Genomic DNA, 14,327 nt, shown 5'->3' with positions numbered 1-14,327 from the left:
CAATGGTTTTGTACTCGTGGGACACACTTGCAAACACCCTCCACTCTAAACTTAATTACATACATACATAAATACAACAAATCTTTACACGGCACCCCACTATTGATGTGGGTATATAGAAGATTAGATCTCACAATCCATGTTTCTGAATCATGTTAGACACAAATCAAACAATAAGAATCGTAAAAAGTGTTGTAGATATTAAAAATGTACACGACACGTAATTAATTTGTGTCGTACGTGACACTGTATGATTAAATACGTCTTTAATTATGTTACACAAAAACATATTTTACACGAATTTATTAACACATTGTCTAATACCGATTTTTTTAAGTTAGGAAACACATGCATTTAGTTTGTGTTTACACGCGTTTAAATGTGTGTATACATGTCGCATGTCACATGTATATAAATGTTTATACGTCGCGTGTCACACAAATTAAATGCATGTCTTATACGTGTCTAAATATATAAATTCATGTTTGACATATATAAAACACGAAACACGAATTTAGAATTCTTATACACAGAAAATTCATATCATGTCAACAACGTATCAAATTTTCGGGTCTATTGAAGATATTGCAAAAGTATTTATGGATAAGTGAAAACATCACAAAACAGACCATCACAAACAAACAAGGAGAAACCAAACTTAAAACATGCATAACTGATGATCTATTGCCAATTTGGAGGCCCTTTATACGCCAAAAGTTTTATGAAGTATCTTGGAAATTAATAAAAAAAAATTAATTTCTTTCTTTTGAGATTCTTTGAACATTTTTTGTTCTTACTTATCTTCTGTGTCATTGTAGCTCTCCACCATGGTGCAACTAAAAAATGTATAGCCCACCCACCCCATTTAATCAGTCAAATTGTCAACATAAAGAAGGTAAATCACAATGTCTCCACAACTAGACTAGACAAACACTTTAAGCAAGACTATGTTCTATAAGGATAAGAATGACATTCATGTGTTTTGCATAAACAAAATGTGGTTCCATGTTTTTGAACCAGACAACAAGTTACAAATTTCGCCTTGTTGACAAAAAAAAAAGCTGCAAACTTTGTGGACACAAGTCTCAATCTCAGTCACAATCCAAAATAATCTTTTTATGCCACATCATAAATAAAAAACGGGCCGAAATATTTTAAGGAAGAGTGATTATGGATATGTGTGAAAAATCATGGCATATTGTTGATATCCATAAGCCAAGAACACCAACATCATCTACCTATAAGTCATTCTTTAACCATATCATCTTAAGAATCATATCCTCATCACAAAACTATAAAGCAACCACATATCTCTATGCAATATACACTTGTACCATATGCTCATTTCCATATACTCTATCAATATCTTCTAATTTTGTAAAGTCAAACCCATAGCCTACTCACAATATGCACAACACTATTCAAATATTCAAACTTTTGATGGGATGTTACATGAGACAAGGTTGAAACATTAATTTCATTCCAAAGAACATATTCCATCATTACAAAAAAATACCCTATAAATAAACCTCAAGATGTCCCAAATTTTAACCAACCCAAATCCCAAAAACAACATCTTTATAAAAATGACCACAGTGAGGGCTCTGTTATCTGAGAATCCAGCTGTGATTTTTAGCAAAACAACATGTTGTATAAGCCATTCGATCATATCACTCATAAGAAAATTTGGAGCAAATCTTATTATTTATGAGCTTGATGAGCTTTCTAATGGAGATGGAATTGAAGAAGAGTTAATGGAGTTAGGTTGCAGCCCTAGTGTGCCAGCTGTTTTCATAGGGAAGAAGCTTGTTGGAGGTGCTAATGAGATTTATAGTCTCAATTTGGAAAGCAAGCTTAAACCACTACTCATTGATGCTAATGCTATTTGGATGTAGGTTGCAATATTAATACAAGGTGTACCTCATCTATCATGTTTTTATGTTCTTTTTGCTGTTTTAAATAGGGTTTAAATCGGCTAATAATGATGTCAAGTATTGTAACGTATACATGGCATATATATTATACTTTTCTATTAGCGATAGTTTTGACTTTGAATAAGTTACATTTTGTTAACTTTAAATTATGGTTAAAGTGATATCTTTTGTAACAATAAGCGCTAAATGCAATAAATAAAAATCGTACTTTCGCTTTTTTTTTTTAGATTCTTATTTTCATTGTGATTTCAACTCTTTCTTATTAAGGCATTGTACATTGAAAAATATACTTATAGCACTATATTTTGAAAATTCTACTCATTTGTATAAGTGAAAATTGTTTTTTGTAATTAGATGACATTGCTATAATTGGATAGATTTTTTTGAAAGTACAATTTTTAGAAAAAAACGACAATATAAGGAACAAGAAAGTGGAAATTATTGAAAGTAATGGTACAAATATACAAGTTACAAACTTTGTGGAATTGTGATTTGAAATGATTACTAAAGAGAAAAAAGTTAAGAGGTTCATTGGAGAGTGATTTCAGTCACCTTCTCCCATGATTTTAGGGTTTTGTCTTCTGTGTCTGTTTTGTACAAAGCAAGACGAGATATTGGGAACTTCAAGCTTTTAACACTTTCATCAAGAGCATTGGCTTTCTCTTGAGCTCTTTTCTTTTCTTCTTCGGTTAAATCAGCATAAAGGATGCTCAAGTGTGGCATATAAGCTGAAAATGTAACAAGAATCATTGTTGATCAGCAAAAGAGGAAAGTGTCGGAATCAAAAAACTAATTAACTTAAAGATGGAAGAGGACTATACGAGTTGAACTCTTGTAGCCAAAATGATTCCAGCAGTGTGCACCAGTCTCCATGACCTGAAATAATGAATCTCATAACATAAATATGTTCTGGGAAATGGATATGAATGTATGATACTGAAACAATTGTTATGGTGGATTCACTGTATTGTTTGACTTCTGAGAAGTGAAGGTTAAGACTTTCAGATTTCAGATTAGATCTGTAATTTTTTCAACAGAACAACTGTTATGATCGCTTCACTGATTGGATTACATGATCACATCCATGAATATTTCAAATCTGAAACAATTCATTTGAACCGAAAAGTCGTATATGAATCCCATTCGAAATTACCTCGGTCGTGGGATGAAGCAACAAGAACACACACTGATAGAAGAAAGTTCCCGTCGCAACCTTCTCAACGGTGGCATTATAAGCTTTCAAACCCTCACAGGCCTTCTTGAGTTTGTCACGCGCCTCCTCCTCCGTCAAGCTGATAGCTCCGACAACAGTCACATGCGGCTCAAACTCAGGGCCTCCAAACTCCGATCGCAGACCGATCATCAGTTTCTTCAACCTCTCCGTCACATCTTCCGGCGGAAGCGCCCATACCGAATAAACATCATTCTTGGGCTGCTGTGCTGCTTCACCGACTTGTACATCCATGGAAATCGAAATGAAGAAGAGAGTCAAACCTAGGATTCCGAGCAGAGAGAGAAACCTAATCAGAATAAGGCGAAATCTCGGAGAGACGAACATTCATGCGAAAGTCTGTGATTGGGAATCGGGAAGAAGATGCCATTTTTATGCATTTCTTATAATTGATTCAGTTTTAGGGTTTGAAATCGGAAATAATTTGATTAATGAGTTGTTAAAAGTGTTTAAGAATTAAGACTACTATAAGTTTTGGGGATGTAGACTTTGGTCTAAAAGTATTAGCCCACATTCATTTTTAGTCCCTGATGATAAAATCATTTCAAATTGCAAACTTTGTGGAAGGGAAATATGTAAAAGACAATGAGTGTTTATATTGTTCTTTTATGTAAACAGGAAAATAAATAAGGCGAATATAATAGCAATCAACTTCCATTTTGTTGTTCTTTGTGTGTATACGACTTACATTACAACAATCATTTTATTTTAAATTTACTCTTATAAAGAACATTTATGTAAAGTTAGTGTGATTATTCATAATTATTGCCATTTTCTTTCAAAGTATAATATTATAATTGGGTATCCATCATCAGTCAATGTAATTTATAAATATGTGTTTGATTTTCTATGTATGAGTGTGTTTATTTATGTTTTTTCTGACTTTTTCGATAAAAATGAATGAACATTTTCCTATTAATTTATAGCAATGAACTCTCTAAGTACAATGTTACAACTGGGAATTAATTCATCATCTAATTTTCTTGTGCTGGTTTGAATAGTAAGCAAAACAAGCATCAAATTTCTTTTTGAAAGTTCATGTTAAACAAGGATCCCAATTATAACAATGTACTTTAAAAATACAATGCTATAATCAAAACCAATCGTCTTTCAATGTAATTTTCTCAGTATATGTGTGCTTGTATGTGTACATGTGTGTTTATATTTGTTTTTGTGGCTTTTGTTTTTGTAAGTTTACTTTAAATTTAGTGTTACATGGATCATTTATACATTTAATGTGTTTATATCCTACAACAAGGACCATTTATATAAGGATATAGATAATTATTTTTTTGTTTTGTTCACATCTGAATAATTTTTTTTTTGTATACACTTAGGTAACAAATTTGTTCAAAGGGTTCACATATGATTATTATGACTGATTGTAGCATGTTACAGCCAATCATAAGGGTTATATGTGAATATTTCCAACAAGTTTTTTAAATATATGTGTACAAAAAAAATTAACCAAATGTAAATAAAATGAAAATTTAATTATCCTGATAATTCAATTTCACTTCTTCTTCTTTTTTTTTTTTTTTTTTTTAATTTATTTATTAACTATAGTGTGTTTGGTAGATAGATTAAAAATCCAGAAATAACTACTAATACTTTTATAATTTCCCCATATCTTGCTACTATTAATATACATATGTAAAGTATACGACCGTCTGTTTTTTTGACATAAATGGTCCCTGAACTTTATTAAGATTGTTAGTTTTGGCCCACTTTTTAATTTTTATTTAGTTTTGAATATTTTTTTAAATAAAAAACCAGTTTTGGATCACTTCTGATCATTTTAGTTAAAAAAAATATTTTAGACAAAGCCTACTCACCTACTAGTTTGAATTAATTTACCATAGAAGAAAAAAATCTTTCTACACATATCATGTCAAATAAAAGGTCTCAATTACTATAAATAGCAACGTTGACTTGGACCAGCCACATGATAATGCAAATTCAAACGTCTAGGAAAACACCACATGCACACCATTACAATCTACAAGTGTCCCAATACCACCACCACCTGGCACTCACCCACCACCTTCCAATCTCACTCGCCACCTCACCTCACGCCCCCCTCCACCTCATACTCCTTATTAAACCCACCATCATCATCGTCTCAACCTCATACTTTCATACACCTTCAACAAAACGTAACAAAGTTACCCTCTTTCTCGATCCCCCATATGGCTTACACTCAACCAACAAACGGTGCCGGCGTCGAGAAAAATGGCATCCCGCCGGGAAAGCCAATGTCAATAGGGACACACATGTTGGACAAAGGAGCTAAGATGCTGCAGTCGTTGAAACCCATAAAGCAGATGAGTCAACATGCATGCACTTTTGCTTTATACAGTCAAGACATGTCTCGACAGATCGAGACTCATCATTACATCACACGAATCAACCAGGATTTCCTCCAGTGCGCCGTTTATGACTCCGACGACTCCTCCGGCAGACTCATAGGGGTGGAATACATAGTCTCTGATCGTATTTTTGATACTCTGTCACCTGATGAACAGAAACTATGGCACTCTCATGCTTATGAGGTATGTGATCATTATGTAATGATCATGATCATGTCGATCTATTCTAACAAAATAAAGATTGTTTCTTTTCCTTATTATATGAAATATGAAGATACAATCAGGGCTTCTAGTGCACCCACGAATCCCAGAAATGGTTGCCAAACCGGAGCTCGAAAACATGGCCAAAACCTATGGGAAGTTTTGGTGCACATGGCAAACCGATAGAGGTGAAGTTAATAATCAATAAACTTTCTTAAAAATTTCAGGTGATTAATTTTTGTTGTATTGAAGTATGGATGGTTGATTTGAAGGTGATAAGCTGCCGATTGGGCCACCGTCGTTAATGATGTCACCACAGGAGGAGGAGATTGCGAAGGTTAAGCCGGAGTTGGTGGAAAAGAGAGACGATAAGTACAATATATCGACTGCTGCTATTCGGGGTTCGAGAACTGATATCATGGGGCTCGGGAAGTTGAATCCCATGGCAGATTACTGGAGAGAGCATAAGAAGTGTTTTGGTATCGATGTCGAAAGTGCAGAGATGAAGAAGTTGACAACGTTTCCATAAGTTTTAAGTTGTAGTAATTTGGCATATATGATGTGTATATATGAATTTCTGGAATGAGTTGCTGTATGTGGGGTTGTCCTTATACAGTGAAAGGAGTTTCAGACGCAATAAATTTGAATAAATTAATACTTTGTGTGTTAAAAAGTTGTAGGTAGTCGATGGTATAGAACGCATATTTGATCGTTTCAAGAGTTTCTATGTTCGGTAATTTTTTATTTCTTTCGTTTGGTAATATTGAGATGTTCGACAAATTCGGTTTTATGGGATTTGTTTGTAAAAATGCATTGAATAAATCTATTTTCATCGGGGATGTGTCATTTAGCATAAGTTGAGGGTTTAGTTTTGAGGATTAAAAGTCTCGAAACAAGTAGTAACCATTTAGTTTAAAAACCAACTGTTACGTTAAAAAAAACTAACTGAAATTGATAAGCTAGTTAAAAAAAATATAATTCTTTTTAGATTAGTTAAATAAACTTTTAAGAATATAACACATACACACATACTTCCTTTTATATTAATAAAATAAACTTTTTAATATGATAACATATAAATATTTATTTTGAGCATAGATCTGTAAAATCAAAAGTCTAGATGCAAGGAATGATATATAATATTATTATATTTTGCAAGTAAAAAGGTTTGGAAATTAAAGTAAAAAAAATTTGGAACAGATTTTTTTTAAGAGTAAATTACACGAATAGTCCCTATGGTTTAGGGTAATTTGCGCATTTGGTCCCTAACTTATTTTTTTAACTTGGAAGGTCCCTACTGTTTGTTTTTGTTACTCGCTTGGTCCCTGACTTACCTAAAAATACTATTTTGCCCTTGATTTTTTGATTTATTTAAATTAACACACCCCCAATCCCACCTCCTTCACCTTACCTTACCTACCCCACCATTTTTCCCTATTTAAATAATAGTCTTTTTAGGTAAGATAGGGACCAAACGTGTAACAAAAACAAACAGTAGGGACCAAACGCGTAACAAAAACGAACAGTAAGGACCTTCCGAATTAAAAAAATAATTTAGGGACTAAACGTGCAAATTACCCCAAACCATAGGGACCATTCGTGTAATTTACTCTTTTTTTAACTATGAAGACACTTTCCCCAACTTACTATAAGATGTTGACTAGATTTTCAAGTTAAATTTTAACTAGATTTCTGAACTAGCAACAACCTTAATATAAGAGTGTACATACTCGATTTACATGCATACAAGGCCAAAATAGTTAAGGCCGGACTATATTTGGGCCAACGCTATGAAACATATATAATAATACAATTACATGATAATCCATTAACACAAACATGAAAATGGTTTTGAGCCCACGTCGTCTATGATCTCACTTGAGAAGTTGAAATTAAAATATCTATACGTTTAAAGAACTATTGCTGTTTTCTAATTTTCAAATATGGGTTAGTTAATGTCATTGGTAAAATCATGTGTTTACTAACTACAATATATTAAAATGTTGTATGTGAAGAGGCCCATTTTTAAAGTTCATCATAAAAATATCATAAGAAAGTTCAATAATATTAGAAAGAAATAGACAGAATTTTTGAACCTCCTTTAATTGATATCGATTATAGTAAATTATAGAAGTGGTACATATGGTATTATGAAAAATATATTTTGATTCTAATATTCAAAAAATCTACACAAAAAGTCTTTATTTTCTTATATTGTTTGTTCTTCCATAGTCATCTAAAATCTAAATATTCGACCGTTAGATTCTACATATATTAAAATTTTGTTCTTAAATAATATTAAAAACAACCATAAGATACAAAGACCAAATTTCTAGATTACTCATACACCCACAATAAAACCTTAGAAATGTGACATTGCTCCCCTTAACCCTCTATGAATCCACGGAAACCGTCACATCCATCACCGACCACTCTCGTCCACCTCCAACCACTACTCAACCACCTCCATCACAAGCCACCATTTCCGCCACCTCCATCATATGGCTAATCGCTCTATCCTATCACCGAGAACCACTCCAGCATATTCTATCACCAACCATCACATCTGTTATAACCACCGTCAATACCTTCTTTTTTCCATCGTATAGTCTCTCCTGTGTTTGTCGCTTAAAACCCCTTTCTCTCCTTTCCTCTTTTCCACCAAGTTTAAAATTTTCATAATTTGAAATTAAAAGGACCATCCCAATTATACTTCCAAAAATGAATTACAATCCCAAAAGTATTTTTCAACAAATATATTATGTTTGAATTTTAATTGTTTTTTGGTGTATTCATGTAAAAATGTAAAGTGCGTTGAAAATCTAGATTTATAAGCTTGGTAGCATGTTTTTAGTGTAGAATTAGGTTTTTCCAATATTCTAAAAAGCTCATCATGGCTCCGTCAAGGTGTGTCATGACTTTAAAGTAAGCATCTGACACCACTTCCATAAAAATGCCGCTATAAGTTATATATATATATATATATATATATATATATATATATATATATATATATATATACAGAGAGAGAGAGAAAGAGAGCTAGGTTCAGGTATTTAAAATAATTATTGTGTTATTGTATGAATAAATATATACAAATCATTTCAAAAGGGTAAATATGTAATCATACATTTAATTAATTATGGTAAATATATAAATCAATTAATATCCCTTTAATTTAGGAATATCAGTTTTAAAACCCAATTTCTAGTATATATCCTCACGTCCGCCTCTTCCCTCTTCTCTTCTATTCATCGTCGCCCCCAACCTTTTCCCTCTCATCTCCCTCTCGTACACACTCCACTCCCGGCCGACCAAGCACACACACAACGACATATTCTGGAATACACATCCAAACACGAGCAGAAACACTCGTACTCATGTGAAACACAATGCGACAACCAATATCTTTCTTCTTCCGATCGCTCGCTGCCACAGTTACAATCGGCCGCCTTCGTCTTCGATGCTCGTTGAAGCGACGACGGTGATTGGGCACTGGTAGTTCACAGCAGCAATATAAACATGGCGATGACAGAGCGGTTCACGACAGTTAGTCACCACGAAAAGGGATGGTGGCGTGACAACCCTAGACTTCTTGTATCTGACTGGCTCGCTATCTTTCAGACGTAGGAGGGGGTGGCTCCGACGATTTCCGTCTCCAATGGCGGATAGGATGTGGCAGGTGAAGGATGGGGTATAAGCGGCGGCTGTAGCACCCTCCTATGGTTAGGGTTCTTATTGCGGCGGCTGTAACACCTTCTCATCCGAAATTGAAAGTTGTTTTGATGCACACCAAGCGCTCGCTAAAATGCTTCAACTGAATGGTATTTCTTCGTTTATAGTATTCTATAAGAAAAGAATGTTTTTTATGATAATCATGAACATATTCTGTTATAATTCCCCCATTTAATATAATTATTGGTAAATGAATTCCAATTCTATCAAAATAGAATCATGAATTTCAATTATGTTGGAATAAAATATGGATATTTTCTCACTAATTTATTATTGGATTTGTTTCTATAGAAGCTGATGCTTGAAGAACGGACCACGAAATTTGAACGACGCCTCTTAGCAACATTATTCTTTTAGAATGTAGTAGTGTCTTTATTAGATTTTGATGTTTTTTTTTCCAGATTTTAAAGTTTTTTTAGTTTTATTCTTTAACAATAAATGTAATTGTTAGCAATTGTTACATATATTCTATAAAAATCAATGTAGTTTTTGTTTTAATTCTTCAATTGATGGTTCGAGAATTTTGTTATTCTACAAGAAATTTTTAAAGTCATGATCAAAAAATATGTTCAAAAATATTTTTTATTATTTTATGGTTCAAGAATTTTTTCATTTTTGAATATACTCAAACATATTCTGTCCGAATTAAAAACCTTATAATTCGTAAAATCGGATTTTTAAAATTAATAGAATATATGATCCGTTAAAATATGCAAATTTCCTTTGTTAAATCTATGTTAATTGACTAAAATACCCTTTTAGTTAAACTAGATGGTATTTTTCAATTATATTTAATTCAATAATATGTATTAATCAGTTTCTTAAAATAAGTAAAATGTTTGGCCCATATTTATACATACAATAACACAATAATTGCTTTGAATATAATAACCTAAGCATATATATATATATATATATATATATATATATATATATATATATATATATATATATATATATATATATATATATAAAGTGTTTAGTGTATTTTTTTGCCATATATATTCTTGTTTACAAAGAAAAAATCAAACATAAATGTGAGTGTTTACTTGGATATGAAGAGCTCGTCCTTTGAAAACCCTAGTTGAGCCTTAGTTGAGCCTTCTGAACCTCCTTTTCAACTCTTCTAAAAATCGGAGGTGAGGAGGCATGCATGTGAATAAGTGAGTTTACCTTTGATTTAAAGAACTCTTCTTCAAATCATAGTTGATATGGTGGTTGAATGAGGGAGAATGGGAGAGGGTTGTTCGCATTACAAGTGTACAAGGAAGAATGTAAAGGATCAAGCTGAGAGGTATCGTAATGATACGTGCTCATTTGGCAAGCCACCTAAACATTTATGCCCATTCAACTATTGATGTGGCAAACCACATAATTGTGGAGGCCAAGCGGTAATGTCTAAATTGACGAGACAGGTCAAGCGGGCAAGAAAAACAAACCACATGGACCAAACGCGTAGGAGCCATTTCGTACTTGACAGAGTACTCACAATTGAATCATCGGTCGGTCCAAATGGATATTTGGCTAAAACTTTTTTTTTTCATTAGCACTACAAGTTTGTTTAGTGTGTCTATATTAGTGAGCGTTTTATATGTTCTGGAGTGGAGCTTCTGAACCACTGATTTGGTAGGGTATGAAGGATAATTTTCTTGCTTCAGAAAAAGATAGCTTTATGAAATTATAACTTTCTTTTAATAAATATGTCCATAATCTTCTCTCACTACTATTTTAATAGATAGTCCCCATACTTTTCATGTTTATGTGAGGATGTTTGGGTTTATGTGTATTTAATAATGGTGGTTTACTGAAGATTTGTGTGAGATTTATTTCTATTTAATAATAGTTGTATGTTTAGGTATAGTGTTTTTGGCGGTCGTTAGGATCTAATCTTCCTGGCAGTGGGCGAGAAGATAGGACGACTTTCTCTATTTTGCCAAGATGTCGTTTTCAAGATAAGATTTTTGGTTGTAAATCTTAGGATTTTAATATTTCACGAAGATGTCATTTTCGAGATAAGATTTTTGGTTGTAAATCTTAAGATTTTAATATTTCACGAAGATGTCATTTTCAAGATAAGATTTTTGGTTGTAAATCTTATGATTTTATAATACCAATGTTAGGGTATAAATAGGAATAGATTCCAAGCTTTGTAGGAATTCAAGTTGAATGTTAGGGTATAAATAGAAATACTTTCCAAGCTTTGTAAAAAATCAAGTTATTATCGTTTCTTTCATTTAGTGAAGAGTAGAAACTTATAGCATTCCTAATTCCTTTATTATTTTTAGTTTTCTAGAGCCACATAACATTTATTTTTAAGTACTCAATTTACCTTCAATATTTAGCATACATTTGATCCAATAAATTCCAACATCGTTTCTCTAGAGTGCCAACTAGACGACAAGATTCATGTAAAGCATATCCTTAATTTCCATATAAAAGGAAATGCAAAACGTACATGACTAATAAAATTTATCCAAGTGAAATGGAAACACTGCTCTAACCTCTAATCGTCTCACCCATGAGCAGAAATATAAAGTAAAAGCATGGCATAACATCATCAACTTGCTCTAATTAAACCAATACAAAAATAAAACGAACATTCATGGGAACTTTGGTCCTTCCAACCTTTTCATCTCTGTAGGTTCTATGTCAATTGCGTAACCCTTTCCATTCTGCATCCAGAAATCAGAGGCTCTTGCATTCCCAGGTTTGGATACTGGAATATCAGCCCTTGATTTCCTAAGCTCATCGGTTTTTATCTTGTATTTGTTGTCCCTCACAAGGACTAACTCCGGTTGTACAACCCCCATATTTACTACTTGTGGCGACATCATTAGTGCTGGTGCACCAAGTGGAAGCCTATCACCTGTAAACCAAACAACATCAGTCAACGATAATATTGTTTACACTTTACAAAAGAATCACCATCTATACCTATATATGATCATTTCTTTGTTATGTTACAACGCTACATATGTTTGAGGATATATATATAACAACAAAAAGAAAGATATATCAGTCTTACCTCTATCTACTTGCCAAGTACACCAAAACTTTCCATAAGTATGTGCAATATTTTCAAGCTCGGTTCTATGAAGCATCTCTGGAACACGTGGATTTACCCATAATCCTGATGTAACCTGGACATGAGAGTGAATATTCGATTACTGGACACATACACATTCATCTTCTTCTATTTCAAGAATGTTTAACACAATGACATAAAGTATACAAAAACTATCAAAATGATTGTATTTAGCATCTTCCTTATGTTTTTTTTGTATATTGAACAAAGAAATTAACAATTAAGAAAACCTCATGATCATGGGAATGCCACAGCTTTTGTTCATCAGTAGGTAAAGTATCAAAGATTCGATCAGAAACAATGTATTCCACCCCTAAACAAATATCACACATTAAAATTATTCAAAAGGAAATATACCAACATTCCAAGAATTGAACATTATAAAAAATCAACCATGAATTTTATACCAATAAGACGAGCAGAAGAGTCATCGGAATCATAAACGGCACACTGAAGGAAATCTTGATTCAGACGAGTGATGTAATGATGAGCCTCGATCTGTCGACTCATGTCATGGCTGTAGACGGAGAAGGTACACACATGCTGGCTAATTTGTTTAATGGGTTTCAAAGTTTGAAGCATCCCAGCACTTTTGTCGACAACTTTATCTCCCACTGTCATGGGTTTTCCCGGAGGGACCGATCCGTCGCCCACTGGCATCACGTCGGGAGCTTTATCGCTTGAAGCCATCATATCGATCGGAGCAACAATTGTTTTCCGATTTAGCGATCTAGAGTCGATTTTCAGGTGGTTCGGTTTGATGTGATGTATATTAAGGCAGTGAAATGTTAAGGGAATGACATGTGTGCTTGTGCTGACTTTGCCAAACTGATTGTCTGGCACGTGTCGGCAATATGAACTATTCTTTCTTTCTAAAAACAATCGGTTGTATCATATACACGATTACCCAAAGTGAAAGTGAAGGGTAATGAAAAACTAAATATCTTTGTGTATTTTTTATATTTTATTTCTATAAAATAAGGATACGTAGAATTTATTGATTAATTATTTTTTTTGGTTTTTGACATTCTTTTAATTTAACGAGTAAGAATATTAATAAGAAAAAAATTAAAAAATATTTCATATTTGATTTCTTATATAAATATGTAGAATTCAAGCTTCACAGATTATATAGTCTATGCTTGTAATAATATCATAATATAGACATAAATAATGTTTTTTTTTATTTGTATAAAAAATTACTACACTTTTTTTTTTTTTTTTTTTTTTTTTGGTGAAATGTAAACAGATTATATAGTATATGCTTGTAATAATCATAATATAGAGATATATAATGTTTTTTTTTCTTTGTACAAAACATAACTACATTTTTTTTATCTATATATATGTATGAAATGTAGGGTTGAAGATGATACGATATCAGTTTATTTTTATTCAAACTGTGTATCGTATAAATTATAGTTGGTATAAATTTTTTTTTTTGTTACCAATACAATACCAAATATAGTTGGTACCAAATTGTTTGCCTACTAATAAATGTACAATTTGGTAATGATATATTATCAATTTTTCCTAATTTTTTTGTTGTAATAGTTAAAAACCATCAACGACTAAACGACATGAGATAATTTTCTTGTTTAGTAATATAAAGACAAAATTGCAAAAATGGTCCCTGTGGTATGCATTTTTTGGGGGTTTTGGTCCAAACCCCGACTTTTTTGGATTGATGGTCCTTTTGAGCTAGTTCCGTTGCGTATTTGGTCCCTCCGAAAATTAAAATAACTATAATACCCTTAGTGTATTTATTTTCT

General features: G+C 32.5%; 4 protein-coding genes across 4 annotated transcripts; 2 read left to right on the top strand and 2 right to left on the bottom strand.

Moving 5' to 3' along the window:
- Positions 1 to 1,558: 1,558 nt before the first annotated feature.
- On the top strand, positions 1,559 to 2,160 carry LOC111880709 (monothiol glutaredoxin-S1). Its single transcript, XM_023877130.2, has one exon. The coding sequence runs from the start codon at positions 1,587 to 1,589 to the stop codon at positions 1,893 to 1,895; it is 309 nt and encodes a 102-aa protein (XP_023732898.1). The 5' UTR covers positions 1,559 to 1,586; the 3' UTR covers positions 1,896 to 2,160.
- A 191-nt stretch (positions 2,161 to 2,351) lies between these two features.
- Positions 2,352 to 3,592, bottom strand: LOC111880708 (cyclic phosphodiesterase). The gene is made up of 3 exons (XM_023877129.3): positions 3,088 to 3,592; positions 2,756 to 2,810; positions 2,352 to 2,662 (listed from the first exon to the last, which is right to left on the bottom strand). Exons 1-3 carry the CDS (start codon positions 3,490 to 3,492, stop codon positions 2,463 to 2,465), a joined length of 660 nt encoding a protein of 219 aa, XP_023732897.1. The 5' UTR covers positions 3,493 to 3,592; the 3' UTR covers positions 2,352 to 2,462.
- Positions 3,593 to 5,287: 1,695 nt separating this feature from the next.
- LOC111880623 (oil body-associated protein 2A) lies at positions 5,288 to 6,408 on the top strand. The gene is made up of 3 exons (XM_023877044.3): positions 5,288 to 5,717; positions 5,809 to 5,923; positions 6,008 to 6,408. The coding sequence occupies exons 1-3, from the start codon at positions 5,355 to 5,357 to the stop codon at positions 6,262 to 6,264; spliced, it is 735 nt and encodes a 244-aa protein (XP_023732812.1). The 5' UTR covers positions 5,288 to 5,354; the 3' UTR covers positions 6,265 to 6,408.
- Positions 6,409 to 11,879: 5,471 nt separating this feature from the next.
- On the bottom strand, positions 11,880 to 13,295 carry LOC111880793 (oil body-associated protein 2A). Its single transcript, XM_023877206.3, has 4 exons — positions 12,963 to 13,295; positions 12,786 to 12,868; positions 12,496 to 12,610; positions 11,880 to 12,336 (listed from the first exon to the last, which is right to left on the bottom strand). The coding sequence occupies exons 1-4, from the start codon at positions 13,246 to 13,248 to the stop codon at positions 12,071 to 12,073; spliced, it is 750 nt and encodes a 249-aa protein (XP_023732974.1). The 5' UTR covers positions 13,249 to 13,295; the 3' UTR covers positions 11,880 to 12,070.
- Positions 13,296 to 14,327: the final 1,032 nt, after the last annotated feature.

This window comes from Lactuca sativa, chromosome 7, assembly GCF_002870075.4.
Source record: "Lactuca sativa cultivar Salinas chromosome 7, Lsat_Salinas_v11, whole genome shotgun sequence".
Taxonomy (NCBI): Eukaryota; Viridiplantae; Streptophyta; class Magnoliopsida; order Asterales; family Asteraceae; genus Lactuca; species Lactuca sativa.
The sequence above is the reverse complement of the archived record's forward strand: the minus strand, read 5'-3'. Positions and strand labels throughout refer to the sequence as shown.

Coding starts and splice junctions, on each gene's coding strand:
- LOC111880709 (XM_023877130.2), top strand. CDS start 1,587: ATGACCACAGTGAGGGCTCTGTTATCTGAGAATCCAGCTGTGATTTTT.
- LOC111880793 (XM_023877206.3), bottom strand. CDS start 13,248: ATGATGGCTTCAAGCGATAAAGCTCCCGACGTGATGCCAGTGGGCGAC. Junction 12,611..12,785: donor GGCATTCCCATGATCATGAG/GTTTTCTTAATT, acceptor TCTCATGTCCAG/GTTACATCAGGATTATGGGT. Junction 12,337..12,495: donor TACTTGGCAAGTAGATAGAG/GTAAGACTGATA, acceptor TTTGGTTTACAG/GTGATAGGCTTCCACTTGGT.
- LOC111880708 (XM_023877129.3), bottom strand. CDS start 3,492: ATGTTCGTCTCTCCGAGATTTCGCCTTATTCTGATTAGGTTTCTCTCT. Junction 2,811..3,087: donor TGCTTCATCCCACGACCGAG/GTAATTTCGAAT, acceptor TCATTATTTCAG/GTCATGGAGACTGGTGCACA. Junction 2,663..2,755: donor TGGCTACAAGAGTTCAACTC/GTATAGTCCTCT, acceptor TTACATTTTCAG/CTTATATGCCACACTTGAGC.
- LOC111880623 (XM_023877044.3), top strand. CDS start 5,355: ATGGCTTACACTCAACCAACAAACGGTGCCGGCGTCGAGAAAAATGGC. Junction 5,718..5,808: donor GGCACTCTCATGCTTATGAG/GTATGTGATCAT, acceptor TGAAATATGAAG/ATACAATCAGGGCTTCTAGT. Junction 5,924..6,007: donor CACATGGCAAACCGATAGAG/GTGAAGTTAATA, acceptor GTTGATTTGAAG/GTGATAAGCTGCCGATTGGG.